General features: G+C 48.0%; 1 protein-coding gene across 1 annotated transcript in view; it reads right to left on the bottom strand.

Moving 5' to 3' along the window:
* LOC131561942 (rho GTPase-activating protein 39-like) overlaps positions 1–14,590 on the bottom strand; it is a 47,723-nt gene that overhangs the window by 17,489 nt on the left and 15,644 nt on the right. Inside the window, exon 6 of the mRNA XM_058811499.1 lies at positions 14,208–14,288. Within this exon, the coding sequence (XP_058667482.1) occupies positions 14,208–14,288 (81 nt within the window). The remainder of the gene's footprint in view (positions 1–14,207; positions 14,289–14,590) is intronic.

Below are 14,590 nucleotides of genomic sequence, written 5' to 3'. Positions count from 1 at the left end.
TCCCAAGTGCTCAAGGGATGGGAGGGATTGGATGGGGTTGGATCTCGGCCAAGGCGTGGAGGCACAGGAGACAGGGAATGGCTTCCCGCTTCGGAGGGCAGGGTTGGGTGGGATAATGGGAAGGAATTCCACCCTGTGAGGATGGTGAGGGGCTGGGATGGAATTCCCAGAAAAGCTGTGGCTGTTCCATCGGAGCGATGAGGTCCTGCCAGGAGGAATGTCACAGTGGGGGTCAGAATTCCATCAAAATTTGGGATTGTTGGTCCTGAACCTCCTGGGACTGGAGGATGGACATTCCCAAGTGCTCAAGGGATGGGAGGGATTGGATGGGGTTGGATCTTGGCCGAGGCGTGGAGGGACAGGAGACAGGGAATGGCTTCCCGCTTCGGAGGGCAGGGTTGGCTGGGATAACGGGAAGGAATTCCACCCTGTGAGGATGGTGAGGGGCTGGGATGGAATTCCCAGGGAATCTGAGGCTGCTCCATCCCTGGAAGCGTCCAAGGCCAGGTTGGACAGGGCTTGGAGCAACCTGGGATGGTGGAAGGCGTCCCTGCCCTTGGAAGAAATTCTCCCGTGAGGAATTCCTCCCTGGCACAGCGGATTTCCATCTCCTCCCTCCCTGCTCCTTGGAGGGAGAGCAGAGATGGATTTTGCGGAGCTGCCCGGCCCCCAGGAGGGATCCCAGCTGGAATTCGCCGTTCCCAAGGCACAGGGCAGCACATCCTGCCACCAATCCCACGCTGGAACGGAACATTCCGGAGGCGCCGTCTGCTCTCCCAGCTCATCCCTCCCCAGCTCCCGTTTATTCCCAGACATTTGTCCCTTCTGTCCAACCCCCCGGGAAAAGGTGGAGTGAGTTCAATCGCCGAGTTTTGATGGAAAAATTCCTAAAAAAAGCCACAATTCCCTGCAGGAGGCTCCACAGCCTCTCCTTGCTTTTCCACGACTTTGTCCTCGCTCCAGGGGGTTTGGGAACAATTTATTCCTCCCTTTTCCACCTTTGGAGCTCCTGGGGAATTGAGGCTCCTGCCAACTCCTTGCTGTTGGAAAACCTGGATGAGTTTGGGTTCCTCCACCTCATGGAGCCCTTCCAGACCCCCAAAATTCCATCCACGACGACAAAATCATGGATTCATGGAATGGTTTGGGCTTAAAGCTCATTAAAAGTTCTTGCCATGGGTTGGAACATCTTCCACCACCCCAGGTTGCTCCAAGCCCCTTCCCACCTTTCTCTGCTCCCGAAAAATCTGCAATTCCTGCTCAAACCACGCACAAAAATCTTGGATCGCTCCGTGTTTCTTCTGGAATAGCTGGAGGTCTTTAATCCTCAGGAATAACCTGATTTTTATACACAGATCCCAGAAATCGTGAGGAAAGAAAACAGAAGATCCACAGAGGAACTGGACTGGAATTCCCAGGGAATCTGTGGCTGCCCCATCCCTGGAAGTGTCCAAGCCCAGGCTGGACAGGGTTTGGAGCAACCTGGGATGGTGGAAGATATCCCTGCCTATGGAAAAGGGTTGGAACGAGACAATCCGGAAATTCCCTGCAGAAATCCGCGTTTCCACGTTTTCCCCACGCCCACCCAAATCCCAGCTCCCAACTCCCAAATCCCAAATCCCTGCCAAATCCAGGTGTTTTCACTCAAACCAGGTGAAACCACCGCTGAATTCCCAGATTTGCTGCCGGCATTAACATTCCATCTGGATCCGAAGGAAAATCCCCGAGGGAGCGGCGGCGCTTCCGTCAAATCTTCAAATCAGCTTTCAATCCCAAAAATTAAATAAAAGGGAAACAATATTCCAGAGAGCTCCGTGGATTATGGTTTGGTGCCCCCCCTCAAAAACAAAAAAAAAAAAGGGAATTTTCTGCCGGCAAAAGGAATCCCAAAAAGGCAAATTTTGGGCTGAAATCGCTGCCCACGAGAAAGAAATCCAAGGGATGCTGGCACCGTCAGAAATTCCAGGTTTTCCGGTTATTTCTGGCTTGGCACCGCGTTCTCCCTGCTGTTCTCTCCACGTGGGGGAGGATTTCTTTTTTCCTGCTCCGTACATTTCCATGACAAAAGCGCTTCCCAAAAAAATCCCTGCGCGTCTCCTACGCAAGAAATCCGTTTCTCTGGAAATTTGCGTGATTCCCAAATCATTTCCAGCTGGTTTGGGGCAGGATTTTTCCATCTTCTCCTAAATTTCCTTCCCTGCTCCAACGTCCCCTCCTTGAAATTCTTCCAAACTTTGGGAATTCAGAGATGGAGGGGACAGGAGAAACCTGGATCCCTCATCCCGGAATTCCTTTTGCTTCCCGTTGTTTTTTCTGGACAGACCCCACACCTGCAGACCCCCCCCCCTCATTTGCATATCATTATTCATTCCAGCACGGCTCAAAATTCCTTAAAATCCCCACGAGAACGACCAAAATGATGGATTTTTTCGCATTCCTGATGCTTTTAATGGAGCTTTTTTTATTCCCTCAAGGTGGGACTGAGGGAAAAAATCATATTTTAAGAAAATTATTTAAAAATAAAAATTTCATTCTTTTAAACCAAAATTATTTGGGTTTTTGATGGACTTGAGGTTTATAAACAAGAACATTTCCAAAACCGACACAATCCATGCATTTTTCCAGGACTTCTTCCCCTGCCCCGGCATTGTTCAGACTTTGCAGGTGAAAATTAAAATTTAGAGCCGGGATTAAGTGGATTTTCCCCTCCCTCGGGAAAAGCCGAATTATTTTAAAAATAATATTTCACTATTTTAAACAAAATTATTTGGTTTTTGATGGAATGAGGCGGCGACATGAGGTTTTTAAAAACAAGAATATTTTCATAACCGACCCCATCCATGCATTTTTCCAACATTTCTTTCCCTGCCCCGGCGTTGTTCAGACTTTGCAGGTGAAGATTAAAATTTAGAGCCGGGATTAAGTGGATTTTCCCCTCCCTCGGGAAAAGCAGAATTATTTTGAAATATTTCACTACTTTAAACCAGAATGATTTGGTTTTTGATGGACTTGAGGTTTATAAACAAGAATATTTTCAAAACCGACAGAAACCATGCATTTTTCCAAGATTTCTTCCCCTGCCCCGGTGTTGTTTAGATTTTGCAGGTGAAGATTAAAATTTAGAGCCGGGATTAAGTGGATTTTCCCCTCCCTTGGGAAAAACAGAATTATTTTAAAAATAATATTTCACTATTTTAAACAAAATTATTTGGTTTTTGATGGAATGAGGCGGCGACATGAGGTTTTTAAAAACAAGAATATTTTAAAAACCGACCCAAACCATTTCCAAGATTTCTCCCCCTGCCCCGGCATTGTTCAGACTTTGCAGGTGAAGATTAAAATTTAGAGCTGGGATTAAGTGGATTTTCCCCTCCCTCGGGAAAAGCAGAATTATTTTGAAATATTTCACTACTTTAAACCAGAATGATTTGGTTTTTCATGGACTTGAGGTTTATAAACAAGAATATTTTCATAACCGACCCAATCCATGCATTTTTCCAAGATTTCTCCCCCTGCCCCGGTGTTGTTTAGATTTTGCAGGTGAAGATTAAAATTTAGAGCTGGGATTAAATGGATTTTCCCCTCCCGGGGAAAAAGCAGAAGTTTTTTGAAATATTTCACTATTTTAAGCCAGAATTATGTGGTTTTTGATGGAATGACGCGGCGACATGAGGTTTTTAAAAACAAGAATATTTTCATAACCGACCCCATCCATGCATTTTTCCAAGATTTCTCCCCCTGCCCCGGCATTGTTCAGACTTTGCAGGTGAAGATTAAAATTTAGAGCTGGGATTAAATGGATTTTCCCCTCCCTGGGAAAAAGCAGATTTTTTTTGAAATATTTCACTACTTTAAACCAGAATGATTTGGTTTTTGATGGACTTGAGGTTTATAAACAAGAATATTTTCAAAACCGACAGAAACCATGCATTTTTCCAAGATTTCTTCCCCTGCCCCGGTGTTGTTTAGATTTTGCAGGTGAAGATTAAAATTTAGAGCCGGGATTAAGTGGATTTTCCCCTCCCTTGGGAAAAACAGAATTATTTTAAAAATAATATTTCACTACTTTAAACCAGAATGATTTGGTTTTTCATGGACTTGAGGTTTATAAACAAGAATATTTTCATAACCGACCCAATCCATGCATTTTTCCAAGATTTCTCCCCCTGCCCTGGTGTTGTTCAGACTTTGCAGGTGAAGATTAAAATTTAGAGCCGGGATAAAGTGGATTTTCCAGGAAAAAAAAGCCTGGATTTCAATAATTCAAATACCAGAATACAGCAGGATTTTCTGAGAAGAGCAAAATTTTCTCGGGCACCCCCCACCATCCCGAATTCCCAAAAATCCCAAATTCCCACCTGGCTCTTCCTCACCTTCCTCCGCCGGCCCTGGGATTTGGGAGCATCTTCTCCCTCCGCCTTCCACCTGAGCTGAAAATTCCCTTTTCCAGAGCTAAACTGGGAACGGTGGGAATGAGGAGAGCAGCCCGGCCCCTCTTCCCTCCCAGCCGCTCCGAGCGCATCCCGCTGGGAATTCCGGGGATCAGGGAAAAACCCTGGCACGGCGCCCGGCTGTCGGTTCCTCGGCTGTTCAGGTGGCCTGGAAAGGCCCAGGGATGGCCTTGAGGAGCCGGCGCTTCAAAGGACGAGGAGAGACTTCTGATCTTTTCTTGGTGTTTATTAATTGTTTATCTAAAAGATTTTCTCTCGGCCCGACAGAGGTCTGCACAGCAGCCAGCCATGGGCACACTGCGAGCCCCCGGGCGGTCACTTATCTTTATACCCGAGTGTGGGATCTCAGCACCTCAGGACGGAGGTGCAGAGAGGCCGAGACCACCCTTGGGGGGCTCGGGAGTCCTGGAATGTTGCCAGGAGTGTCTGGTGGCTGCACTTTGATCCGACACAGGAGACGACGCCTGTGTGAGGATGGGAGGGTTTCACCGGGTGAATGGTGAAGGGATGTCGCAGATCGACACGAAGGGACACAGGCACGCGCCGCTCTCAGGCGAAAGGAAAAAAGGAAAGTTTTATTCTCTGACTCCGCTATTTATAGTTTTACAAGGGTGACAGTGGATTGGAAGGTGACAGTACCACCTCTGCAATGCCACAGGTCAAACCAACAGTCCATCAAATCTCTCTTCCTCCAAAAGGAATGAAAAACGATGAGTTGTTTACAGAAAAAGTGTGTGGGAAAGTTCACTACAAGAATGTCAACATCAGAAGGCTTAGAAAATCCTAGAAAACCAGGGTGACAAAGGGATAAGTTAATTAGAGTGTGAGACACAGGGTTTAGGATTTCGGTACAGGGGGGTCTGAAGAAGTAAGATGGAGGAATTGGGGCGTGTCCTCTTCTTCTTCTTCTTCTTCTTCTTCTTCTTCTTCTTCTCGGCCTCCATCTTCTGTGGTGATGGTGGCACTTTGGGATTGGTCATTACTAGAAGTGCACCGGTTAATAAGGGTAGAAGGCATTGGGGAAAAATGATAAATATTGTACACGTAACTTCGGGTGTAAGTTTTTCGGTGCTGTTCAGGTGGCCTGGAAAGGCCCAGGGATGGCCTTGAGGAGCCGGCGCTTCAAAGGACGAGGAGAGACTTCAGATCTTTTCTCGGTCTCGGTGTTTATTAATTGTTTATCTAAAAGATTTTCTCTCGGCCCGACAGAGGTCTGCACAGCAGCCAGCCATGGGCACACTGCGAGCCCCCGGGGCGGTCACTTATCTTTACACCTGAAGTTACGTGTACAATATTTATCATTTTTCCCCAATACCTTCTACCCTTATTAACCAGTGCACTTCTAGTAATAACCAATCCCAAAGTGCCACCATCACCACAGAAGATGGAGGCCGAGAAGAAGAAGAAGAAGAAGAAGAAGAAGAGGACACGCCCCAATTCCTCCATCTTACTTCTTCAGACCCCCCTGTACCGAAATCCTAAACCCTGTGTTTTACACTCTAATTAACTTATCCCTTTGTCACCCTGGTTTTCTAGGATTTTCTAAGCCTTCTGATGTTGACATTCTTGTAGTGAACTTTCCCACACACTTTTTCTGTAAACAACTCATTGTTCTTCATTCCTTTTGGAGGAAGAGAGATTTGATGGACTGTTGGTTTGACCTGTGGCATTGCAGAGGTGGTACTGTCACCTTCCAATCCACTGTCACCCTTGTAAAACTATAAATAGTGGAGTCAGAGAATAAAACTTTCCTTTTTTTCCTTTCGCCTGAGAGCGGCGCGTGCCTGTGTCCCTTCGTGTCGATCTGCGACATCCCTTCACCATTCACCCGGTGAAACCCTCCCATCCTCACACAGGCGTCGTCTCCTGTGTCGGATCAAAGTGCAGCCACCAGACACTCCTGGCAACATTCCAGGACTCCCGAGCCCCCCGAGGGTGCTCTCGGCCACTCTGCACCTCCGTCCTGAGGTGCTGAGATCCCACACCCGGCAGCACGAAAATATCCGTGGGAAAAAAAAAAAAAAAATCACGGAAAGGTGAGCAGCAAAGCCTGAGGATGTCCAGGATTCCACCTGGATTTCATCTGTGATCCATCCGAAATTTTCCAGCTGGGGAAATTCCTCAGGACAGGGAATGCAGCCTCTATAATCGCGTAAAAACTCATCATTTATGTTAATTTGTAATTAAATCAAGCTGTGTGGTGAAATCCCGAAATCCTCCGTCCTCAAGGTTTTGCTGTTCTTCACCTGCTAGTGCTGCTCCCAAATCCTGGAATTCTGCGGGATTCCGTACATTTAATAATCCCAAGATTTGGGATTATTTTTATTTTAAATTCTTTTAAATTCTACATTTTAAAATTTCAAATTTTTTTAAAATTCCTGCTCAAGCCCTCAAAATTCTCAGTTTTTGTGGGATTTTTGGGTTCTCATAACCCCACCACGGCCTCTCCAATCCTTCCACACTTCCAATCCCTCTTCCCATTTTTTGGAAGCGTCGCTTCCTCCTTGGAGTTCATTTTTTTAGGAAGCATTTTGATTGGTTGAAGCTGATTCCTAGAAAAACCAGAATGAGGGGAAACTTGCAGAATTTGGGCAATAAAATGGATATTTGGGAAGAAGGTGAGCACCAGGATCGAGTTTTTCCAGGATGATTTGATGGATACAATAAAATCCATGAGATACCCAGGAAGGGGAAAATCCAGTTTGGTATTTCTGCGGGAATTTTGGAGCGATGGGAATGCTGAATCCCAAAGTTTTTGACATCAAATCTTGGTTTGGTGGATGTCCATGACCTCCTGGAGCTCCTCCACGCACAATTCCGTTCTCCAGTGGAATATTCCCAAAGGATTATACCCATCAAAATACCACTAAAAAAAAAAAAATTATTTTTATTTTTCCAAAATTTTATTTTTCCAAAATCCAATCCCTGTCTCCGGATGGCGCTGTGGGATCACCTTTAGCTTCAAGCCCTCAACACCAAATCTCTCCATGGAAATTTCTGCTGCTCCGGTGGAATCGGCGCTAATTAACATCCGCGGAAGATGATCGAGACCAGAGGGAGATAACGACCAATCCAAATCCCTCACCATCCCATTCCCACTTTTTTTCCAGGAAAAGCAGGGTGAAAAATTCATCAGGAAGGTGAATTTTTGCCATTTTCCGGCAGCTGTTTGGGCGGGATTGGTCACGTCAGGACGTTGGAGGCCACAGATCCACAACCAAAGGATTTTATGGGATGTCCACGATGAGGAAACACCAAAATGAACTGGGGTGAAGGTCAGGTTGGCCTTGCTGAAGGTCAGCTCGGGGTGGAGCTTCCCCACCCATCTTTGTCCTCTTGGTTTGGCCGGGATGGTCTCCAGGGAGTTCCTCCAGGATCAATCCCATCAGGAACCCACCAGGTGGAACCACAAGACCAAAAGACTCAAACTGGGAATGGACAACACGGACACCAAATTCCCAGGAGCCAATGGGAGCTGCTCATCCCAACTGAAGCCATCCCCCAAAAATATTTTTGTTCCCAAAATCCAAATGTCACCCAAAACAAGAGGAGATCTTTCCAGATTGGAGAGGGACGTTGGAGGCCACGAATCCACAACCAAAGGATTTTATGGGATGTCCATGACGAGGAAACACCAAAATGAACTTGGATGAAGGTCAGGTTGGCCTTGCTGAAGGTCAGCTCGGGGTGGAGCTTCCCCACCCATCTTTGTCTTCTTGGTTTGGTCGGGATGGTCTCCAGTGAGTTCCTCCAGGATCAATCCCATCAGGAACCCACCAGGTGGAACCACAAGACCAAAAGACTCAAACTGGGAATGGACAACACGGACGCCAAATTCCCAGGAGCCAATGGGAGCTGCTCATCCCAACTGAAGCCATCCCCCAAAAATATTTTTGTTCCCAAAATCCAAATGTCACCCAAAACAAGAGGAGATCTTTCCAGATTGGAGAGGGACGTTGGAGGCCACGAATCCACAACCAAAGGATTTTATGGGATGTCCACGATGAGGAAACACCAAAATGAACTGGGGTGAAGGTCAGGTTGGCCTTGCTGAAGGTCAGCTCGGGGTGGACCTTCCCCACCCATCTTTGTCCTCTTGGTTTGGTCGGGATGGTCTCCTGTGAGTTCCTCCGGGATCAATCCCATCAGGAACCCACCAGCAGGAAGCACAGGACCATAACAGGTGGTGCCACCACCATGACACCACCAAAAGCAACCATCAACCCTCATCCCGTTTTTTTCCCAGAAGATGGGATTTTCATCTCATGGCTCCTCAGGGAATTACAGTTCTGCTCCTCTTCCTCACTTCCAAGGAAATGGATTGGCTTCCAAAAATCAGGAATGGTTTGGGTGGGACTGGACGATCTTGGAGCTCCAACCCAAACCCAAACCTCCAGGATCGTTCCACAAACGGGGTTTGGAAATGAGGGAGCTCCACTGGAAGCGTCTGGGGGCTCATCCCACTCCATGATGGATCCTGGAAGCTCTGGTTGGGTCCCGTCCTGCTCCAAATTCTCCATCTCCACGTTGGGACTTCCCAATCCCTGTCCCAAGGTCCTGGAGCACCACGGCACTTCCATCCCAGGCCAGGTTGGACAGAGCTTGGAGCAACCTGGGATGCTGGAAGGGAAGCAACCATTCCCTGCCCTTGGAATGGTCTGGGTGGGACCGGACAACCTTGGAGCTCCCACCCAATCCCATTCCACGATTCCGCGATCAATTTCCCCCCTCACAATCAATCCCACTAACAGGAATCCACCGCCGGCTCTGATTCCAGCTCTGGCGCTCACGGGGTTAAACCAAAGCGTGTCCACTCACCGCGGTAATTAAGCTTGGTAATTAAGCCGAGCTGCTAATTAGCTCCTTGGATGGCTGGGGGAAGGGCGGCCGGGGCTGCTCCGGGGTTTTTCTGGGATTGGGAAGACGGAGGCGTCTCCAGTGGAGATTTTAATTGCCACCAGCCCAAATCCAAGTCGTCCCCGACAAATCCCGCCGGATTCCGGCTCGGCTCCCGCTGCCAATCCCCGATTCCCAACCAAACTTCCCACTTCTGGCTCCTTCCCGCCCTTCCTGGGAATTGCACCCGCCCAGCTCCCGGCTGGGATCAGCTGTCCATGGATTCATGGAGAACGTTCGGCCAACGAGGATTAAAACCCCATTCCATTCCCCCCTGGAAAGTTTGGAATTTTTCCCCTCTCTTCCTCAAGTGCCAATTAATTCCAACACTTCCCATGAGGTCACTCGGTGGTGGTGAATCCCATGGAATGTGATGGAGACCAGCTTGGAAACGCTGGAAAACTGCCGGGTTTTTATGGGATTGGGAAGGCCAAGGCGTCTCCAGCTCACGAGTGCGGTGACACCGAGCTTTTAATTTGTCTCCGACAAATCCCGCCGGATTCCGGCTCGGCTCCCGCTGCCAATCCCCGATTCCCAACCAAACTTCCCACTTCTGGCTCCTTCCCGCCCTTCCCGGGAATTGCACCCGCCCAGCTCCCGGCTGGGATCAGCTGTCCATGGATTCATGGAGAACGTTCGGCCAACGAGGATTAAACCCCCATTCCATTCCCCCCTGGAAAGTTGGAATTTTATCCCTCTCTTCCTCAAGTGCCAATTAATTCCGACCCTTCCCAGGAGGTCACTCGGTGGTGGTGAATCCCATGGAATGTGATGGAGACCAGCTTGGAAAAGCTGGAAAACTGCCGGGTTTTTATGGGATTGGGAAGGCCAAGGCGTCTCCAGCTCACGAGTGCGGTGACACGGAAGCTTTTAATTTGCCCCTGACAAATCCCGCCGGATTCCGGCTCGGCTCCCGCTGCCAATCCCCGATTCCCAACCAAACTTCCCAATTCTGGCTCCTTCCCGCCCTTCCTGGGAACTGCACCTGTCCAATTCCAGGGTGGGATCATGGATTCATGGAGAACATTCGGCCAACAAGGATAAAAACCCGATCCCATCGCCCTCTGCGGGTTTTCCCTCCTGGAAAGTTTGGAATTTTTCCCCTCTCTTCCTCAAGTGCCAATTAATTCCAACACTTCCCATGAGGTCACTCGGTGGTGGTGAATCCCATGGAATGTGATGGAGACCAGCTTGGAAACGCTGGAAAACTGCCGGGTTTTTATGGGATTGGGAAGGCCAAGGCGTCTCCAGCTCACGAGTGCGGTGACACCAAGCTTTTAATTTGTCCCTGACAAATCCCGCCGGATTCCGGCTCGGCTCCCGCTGCCAATCCCCGATTCCCAACCAAACTTCCCAATTCTGGCTCCTTCCCGCCCTTCCCGGGAATTGCACCCGCCCAGCTCCCGGCTGGGATCAGCTGTCCATGGATTCATGGAGAACGTTCGGCCAACGAGGAAAAAACCCCCATTCCATTCCCCCCTGGAAAGTTGGAATTTTTCCCCTCTCTTCCTCAAGTGCCAGTTAATTCCGACCCTTCCCAGGAGGTCACTCGGTGGTGATGAATCCCATGGAATGTGATGGAGACCAGCTTGGAAACGCTGGAAAACTGCCGGGTTTTTATGGGATTGGGAAGGCCAAGGCGTCTCCAGCTCACGAGTGCGGTGACACGGAAGCTTTTAATTTGTCCCCGACAAATCCCACCGGATTCCGGCTCGGCTCCCGCTGCCAATCCCCGATTCCCAACCAAACTTCCCAATTCTGGCTCCTTCCCGCCCTTCCTGGGAACTGCACCCGCCCAGCTCCCGGCTGGGATCAGCTGTCCATGGATTCATGGAGAACGTTCGGCCAACGAGGAAAAAACCCCGATCCCATCGCCCTGCTGGTTCTCCCTCCTGGAAAGTTTGGAATTTTCCTCCGCTCATCCCCAATTCCTGCAAAAAATCCTGGAATTTGGGGTTTTACCAAAACCCGGAGCAACCAGGCCGGGAGTGACTCCATAAATCCCAAAAAAATTCCGGTTTTATCCGCGTGTCGGAATTTTGGGGTTTGACCAGGAGCTGGTGGGGTCCAACGGGGACTTTTGGGGTTCGGGGAGGGTTTGGGGGGATTCAAGAAGGAATTTTGGGGTCAAATAAAGATTCTTTGGGTTCAGTGACGATTTGGGGCTCAAGAAGGAATTTTGGGGAGGTTCAAGAAGGAATTTTGGGGTTAAATAAAGATTTTTTGGGCTCAGTGACGATTTGGGGTTCAAGAAGGAATTTTGGGGTTCAATGAGGATTTTGTGGATTCAGTGAGAGGATTTGGGGTTCAAGAAGGAATTTTGGGGTTCAGTGAGGTTTTGGGATTCAGTGAGGATTTGGGGTTCAAGAAGGAATTTTGGGGAGGTTCAAGAAGGAATTTTGGCGTTAAATAAAGATTTTTTGGGCTCAGTGACGATTTGGGGTTCAAGAAGGAATTTTGGGGTTCAGTGAGGATTTTGTGGATTCAGTGAGAGGATTTGGGGTTCAAGAAGGAATTTTGGGGTTCAAGGAGGATTTGGGGGATTCAGGAAAGATTTGGGGGATTCCAGAAGGATTTTTTTGGGATCAGTGAGGAATTTTGGGGGTTCAGTGAGGATTTGCGGCTCCAGAAGGAATTTTGGGGGTTCAGTGAGGATTTTGGGGCATTCAAGAAGGAATTTTGGGATCAGTAAGGATTTTTGGGGGTTCAGTGAGGATTTTGGGGGTTCAAGAAGGAATTTTGGGGATCAGTGATGATTTTGGGTTCAAGAAGGAATTTTGGGGTTCAGTGAGGAATTTTGGGCTTCAAGGGGGATTTGGGGGTTTCAAGAAAGAATTTGGGGCTCAAGGAGGAATTTTGGGGTTCAGTGAGGATTTGGGGTTCATGAAGGATTTTTGGGGGTTCAGTGAGGATTTTGGGCATTCAGTGAGGATTTGGGATTCAAGAAGGAATTTTGGGCTCTGAGGATTTTGTGGTTCAAGAAAGAATTTTGGGATTCAAGAAGAAATTTTGGGGATCAGCAAGGATTTTGGGGTTCAGTGAAGATCTGGGATTCGAGAAGGAATGTTGGGAATCCAGTGAGGATGTTTGGGGTTCAAGAAGGATTTTTGGGGTTCAAGAAGGACTTTTGGGGGTTCAGTGAGGATTTTGGGGATTCAAGAAGGAATTTTGGGGAGGTTCAAGAAGGAATTTTGGGATCAGTGAGGATATTTGGGGTTCAGTGAGGGTTTGGGGTTCAAGAAAGGATTTTGGGGAGGTTTAAGAAGGATTTTTGGAGTTCAGTGAGGATTTGGGGTTCAAGTAGGAATTCTGGGGTTCAATGAGGATATTTGGGGGTTCAAGAAGGAATTTTGGGGTTCAAGGAGGATTCAGGAAGGATTTGGGGGGTCCAAGAAGGATTTTTTGGGTTCAATAAGGATTTTGGGGGTTCAGTGAGGATTTGGGGTTCAAGAAGGAATTTTGGGGGGGTTCAAAAAAGAAATTTTGGGGTTAAATGAGGATATTTGGGGTTCAGTGCGGATTTGGGGTTCAAGAAGGAATTTTGGGGTTCAATGAAGATTTTGTGGATTCAGTGAGAGGATTTGGGGTTCAAGAAGGAATTTTGGGGTTCAATGTGGATATTTGGGGTTCAGTGAAGTTTTGGGGTTTAATGAGGATATTTGAGGTTCAGTGAGGTTTTGGTGTTCAAGAAGGATTTTTGGGGTTCAAGGAGAATTTGGGGGATTCAGGAAGGACTTGGGGGATTCAAGAAGGATTTCTGGGGATCAGTGAGGAATTTTGGGGGTTCAGTGAGGATTTGGGGTTCAAGAAGGAATTTTGGGGTTCAAGAAGGATTTTTGGGGTTCAAGAAGGAATTTTGGGGTTCAATGGGGATTTGGGGTTCAAGAAGGAATTTTGGGATCAGTGAGGATTTGGGGGTTCAGTGAGGATTTTTGCAGATGAAGGAATTTTGGGATCAGTAAGGATTTTTGGGGGTACAGTGAGGATTTGGGGTTCAAGAAGGAATTTTGGGGTTCAAGAAGGATTTTTTGGGCTCAGTGACGATTTGGGGTTCAAGAAGGAATTTTGGGGTTCAATGAGGATTTTGTGGATTCAGTGAGAGGATTTGGGGTTCAAGAAGGAATTTTGGGGTTCAAGGAGGATTTGGGGGATTCAGGAAAGATTTGGGGGATTCCAGAAGGATTTTTTTGGGATCAGTGAGGAATTTTGGGGGTTCAGTGAGGATTTGCGGCTCAAGAAGGAATTTTGGGATCAGTGAGGATTTGGGGGTTCAGTGAGGATTTTTGCAGATGAAGGAATTTTGGGATCAGTAAGGATTTTTGGGGGTACAGTGAGGATTTGGGGTTCAAGAAGGGATTTTGGGAATCAGTGAGGATTTTTGGGGGTACAGTGAGGTTTTTGGGCTCAGTGAGGATATTTGGGGTTCAGCGAAGCTTTGGGGTTTAATGAGGATATTTGAGGTTCAGTGAGGATTTTTGGTGCTCAGTAAGAAATTTTGGGGTTCAGTGAGGAATTTTGGTGGTCAAGGAGGATTTTGGGGGTTCAGTGAGGATTTGGGGTTCAAGAAGGAATTCTGAGAATCAGTGAGGATTTTGGGGGTTCTGTGATGATTTTGGCGTTCAGAAAGGAATTTTGGGGATCAATGGGGATATTCGGGGTTCAGCGAGGTTTTGCAGTTCAAGCAGGAATTTTGGGTTTCAGCGAGGACTTTTTTGGGTTCCTTGAGGACTTCTGCCATTCCACAAAAACCTCAAGGGCAACGCACGAATGGAAGGGACGAGGAGAAGGATTGGAAAATCCTTCGGGAATAAACCACCAGCGACATTCCCAGCCCCGGCGCCGGCGGGAAATCCCGGCTACCTGTAGTGCAGGAGCTGCCCTTCCGTGCTGTAATCCCGGTAAATGTCGTATTCCTTCTCGAACACTCCGGAGGGCGACGAGCTGGAAAACAGGAACGGCGGAGGAGAACATCAGCGTCTCCTCTGGGATTCATGGACAGGAATCCCACCGGGATGGGATCCACCTGACCTGGATCTGCCCGAGTTCGGAGTCTTCAATTTTTTTTTTTTTTATTTTTTTTTATTTTTATTTTGAGTTGTTGGCCGGATTGACGACCAAGCCACCCATGGTCGTGGTCTCCGGGTTCTCATCCAACCCTTCCAAGACCAAAAATTCCCTTAAAACATCTGAGCAGATCCCAAACATCTCCCGGCTCCATCCCACCCTTTCTGAGTGCAGCTCCC

The sequence above is a fragment of the Ammospiza caudacuta genome, chromosome 1, assembly GCF_027887145.1.
Source record: "Ammospiza caudacuta isolate bAmmCau1 chromosome 1, bAmmCau1.pri, whole genome shotgun sequence".
In the NCBI taxonomy this organism is placed as follows: Eukaryota; Metazoa; Chordata; class Aves; order Passeriformes; family Passerellidae; genus Ammospiza; species Ammospiza caudacuta.
The sequence above is the reverse complement of the archived record's forward strand: the minus strand, read 5'-3'. Positions and strand labels throughout refer to the sequence as shown.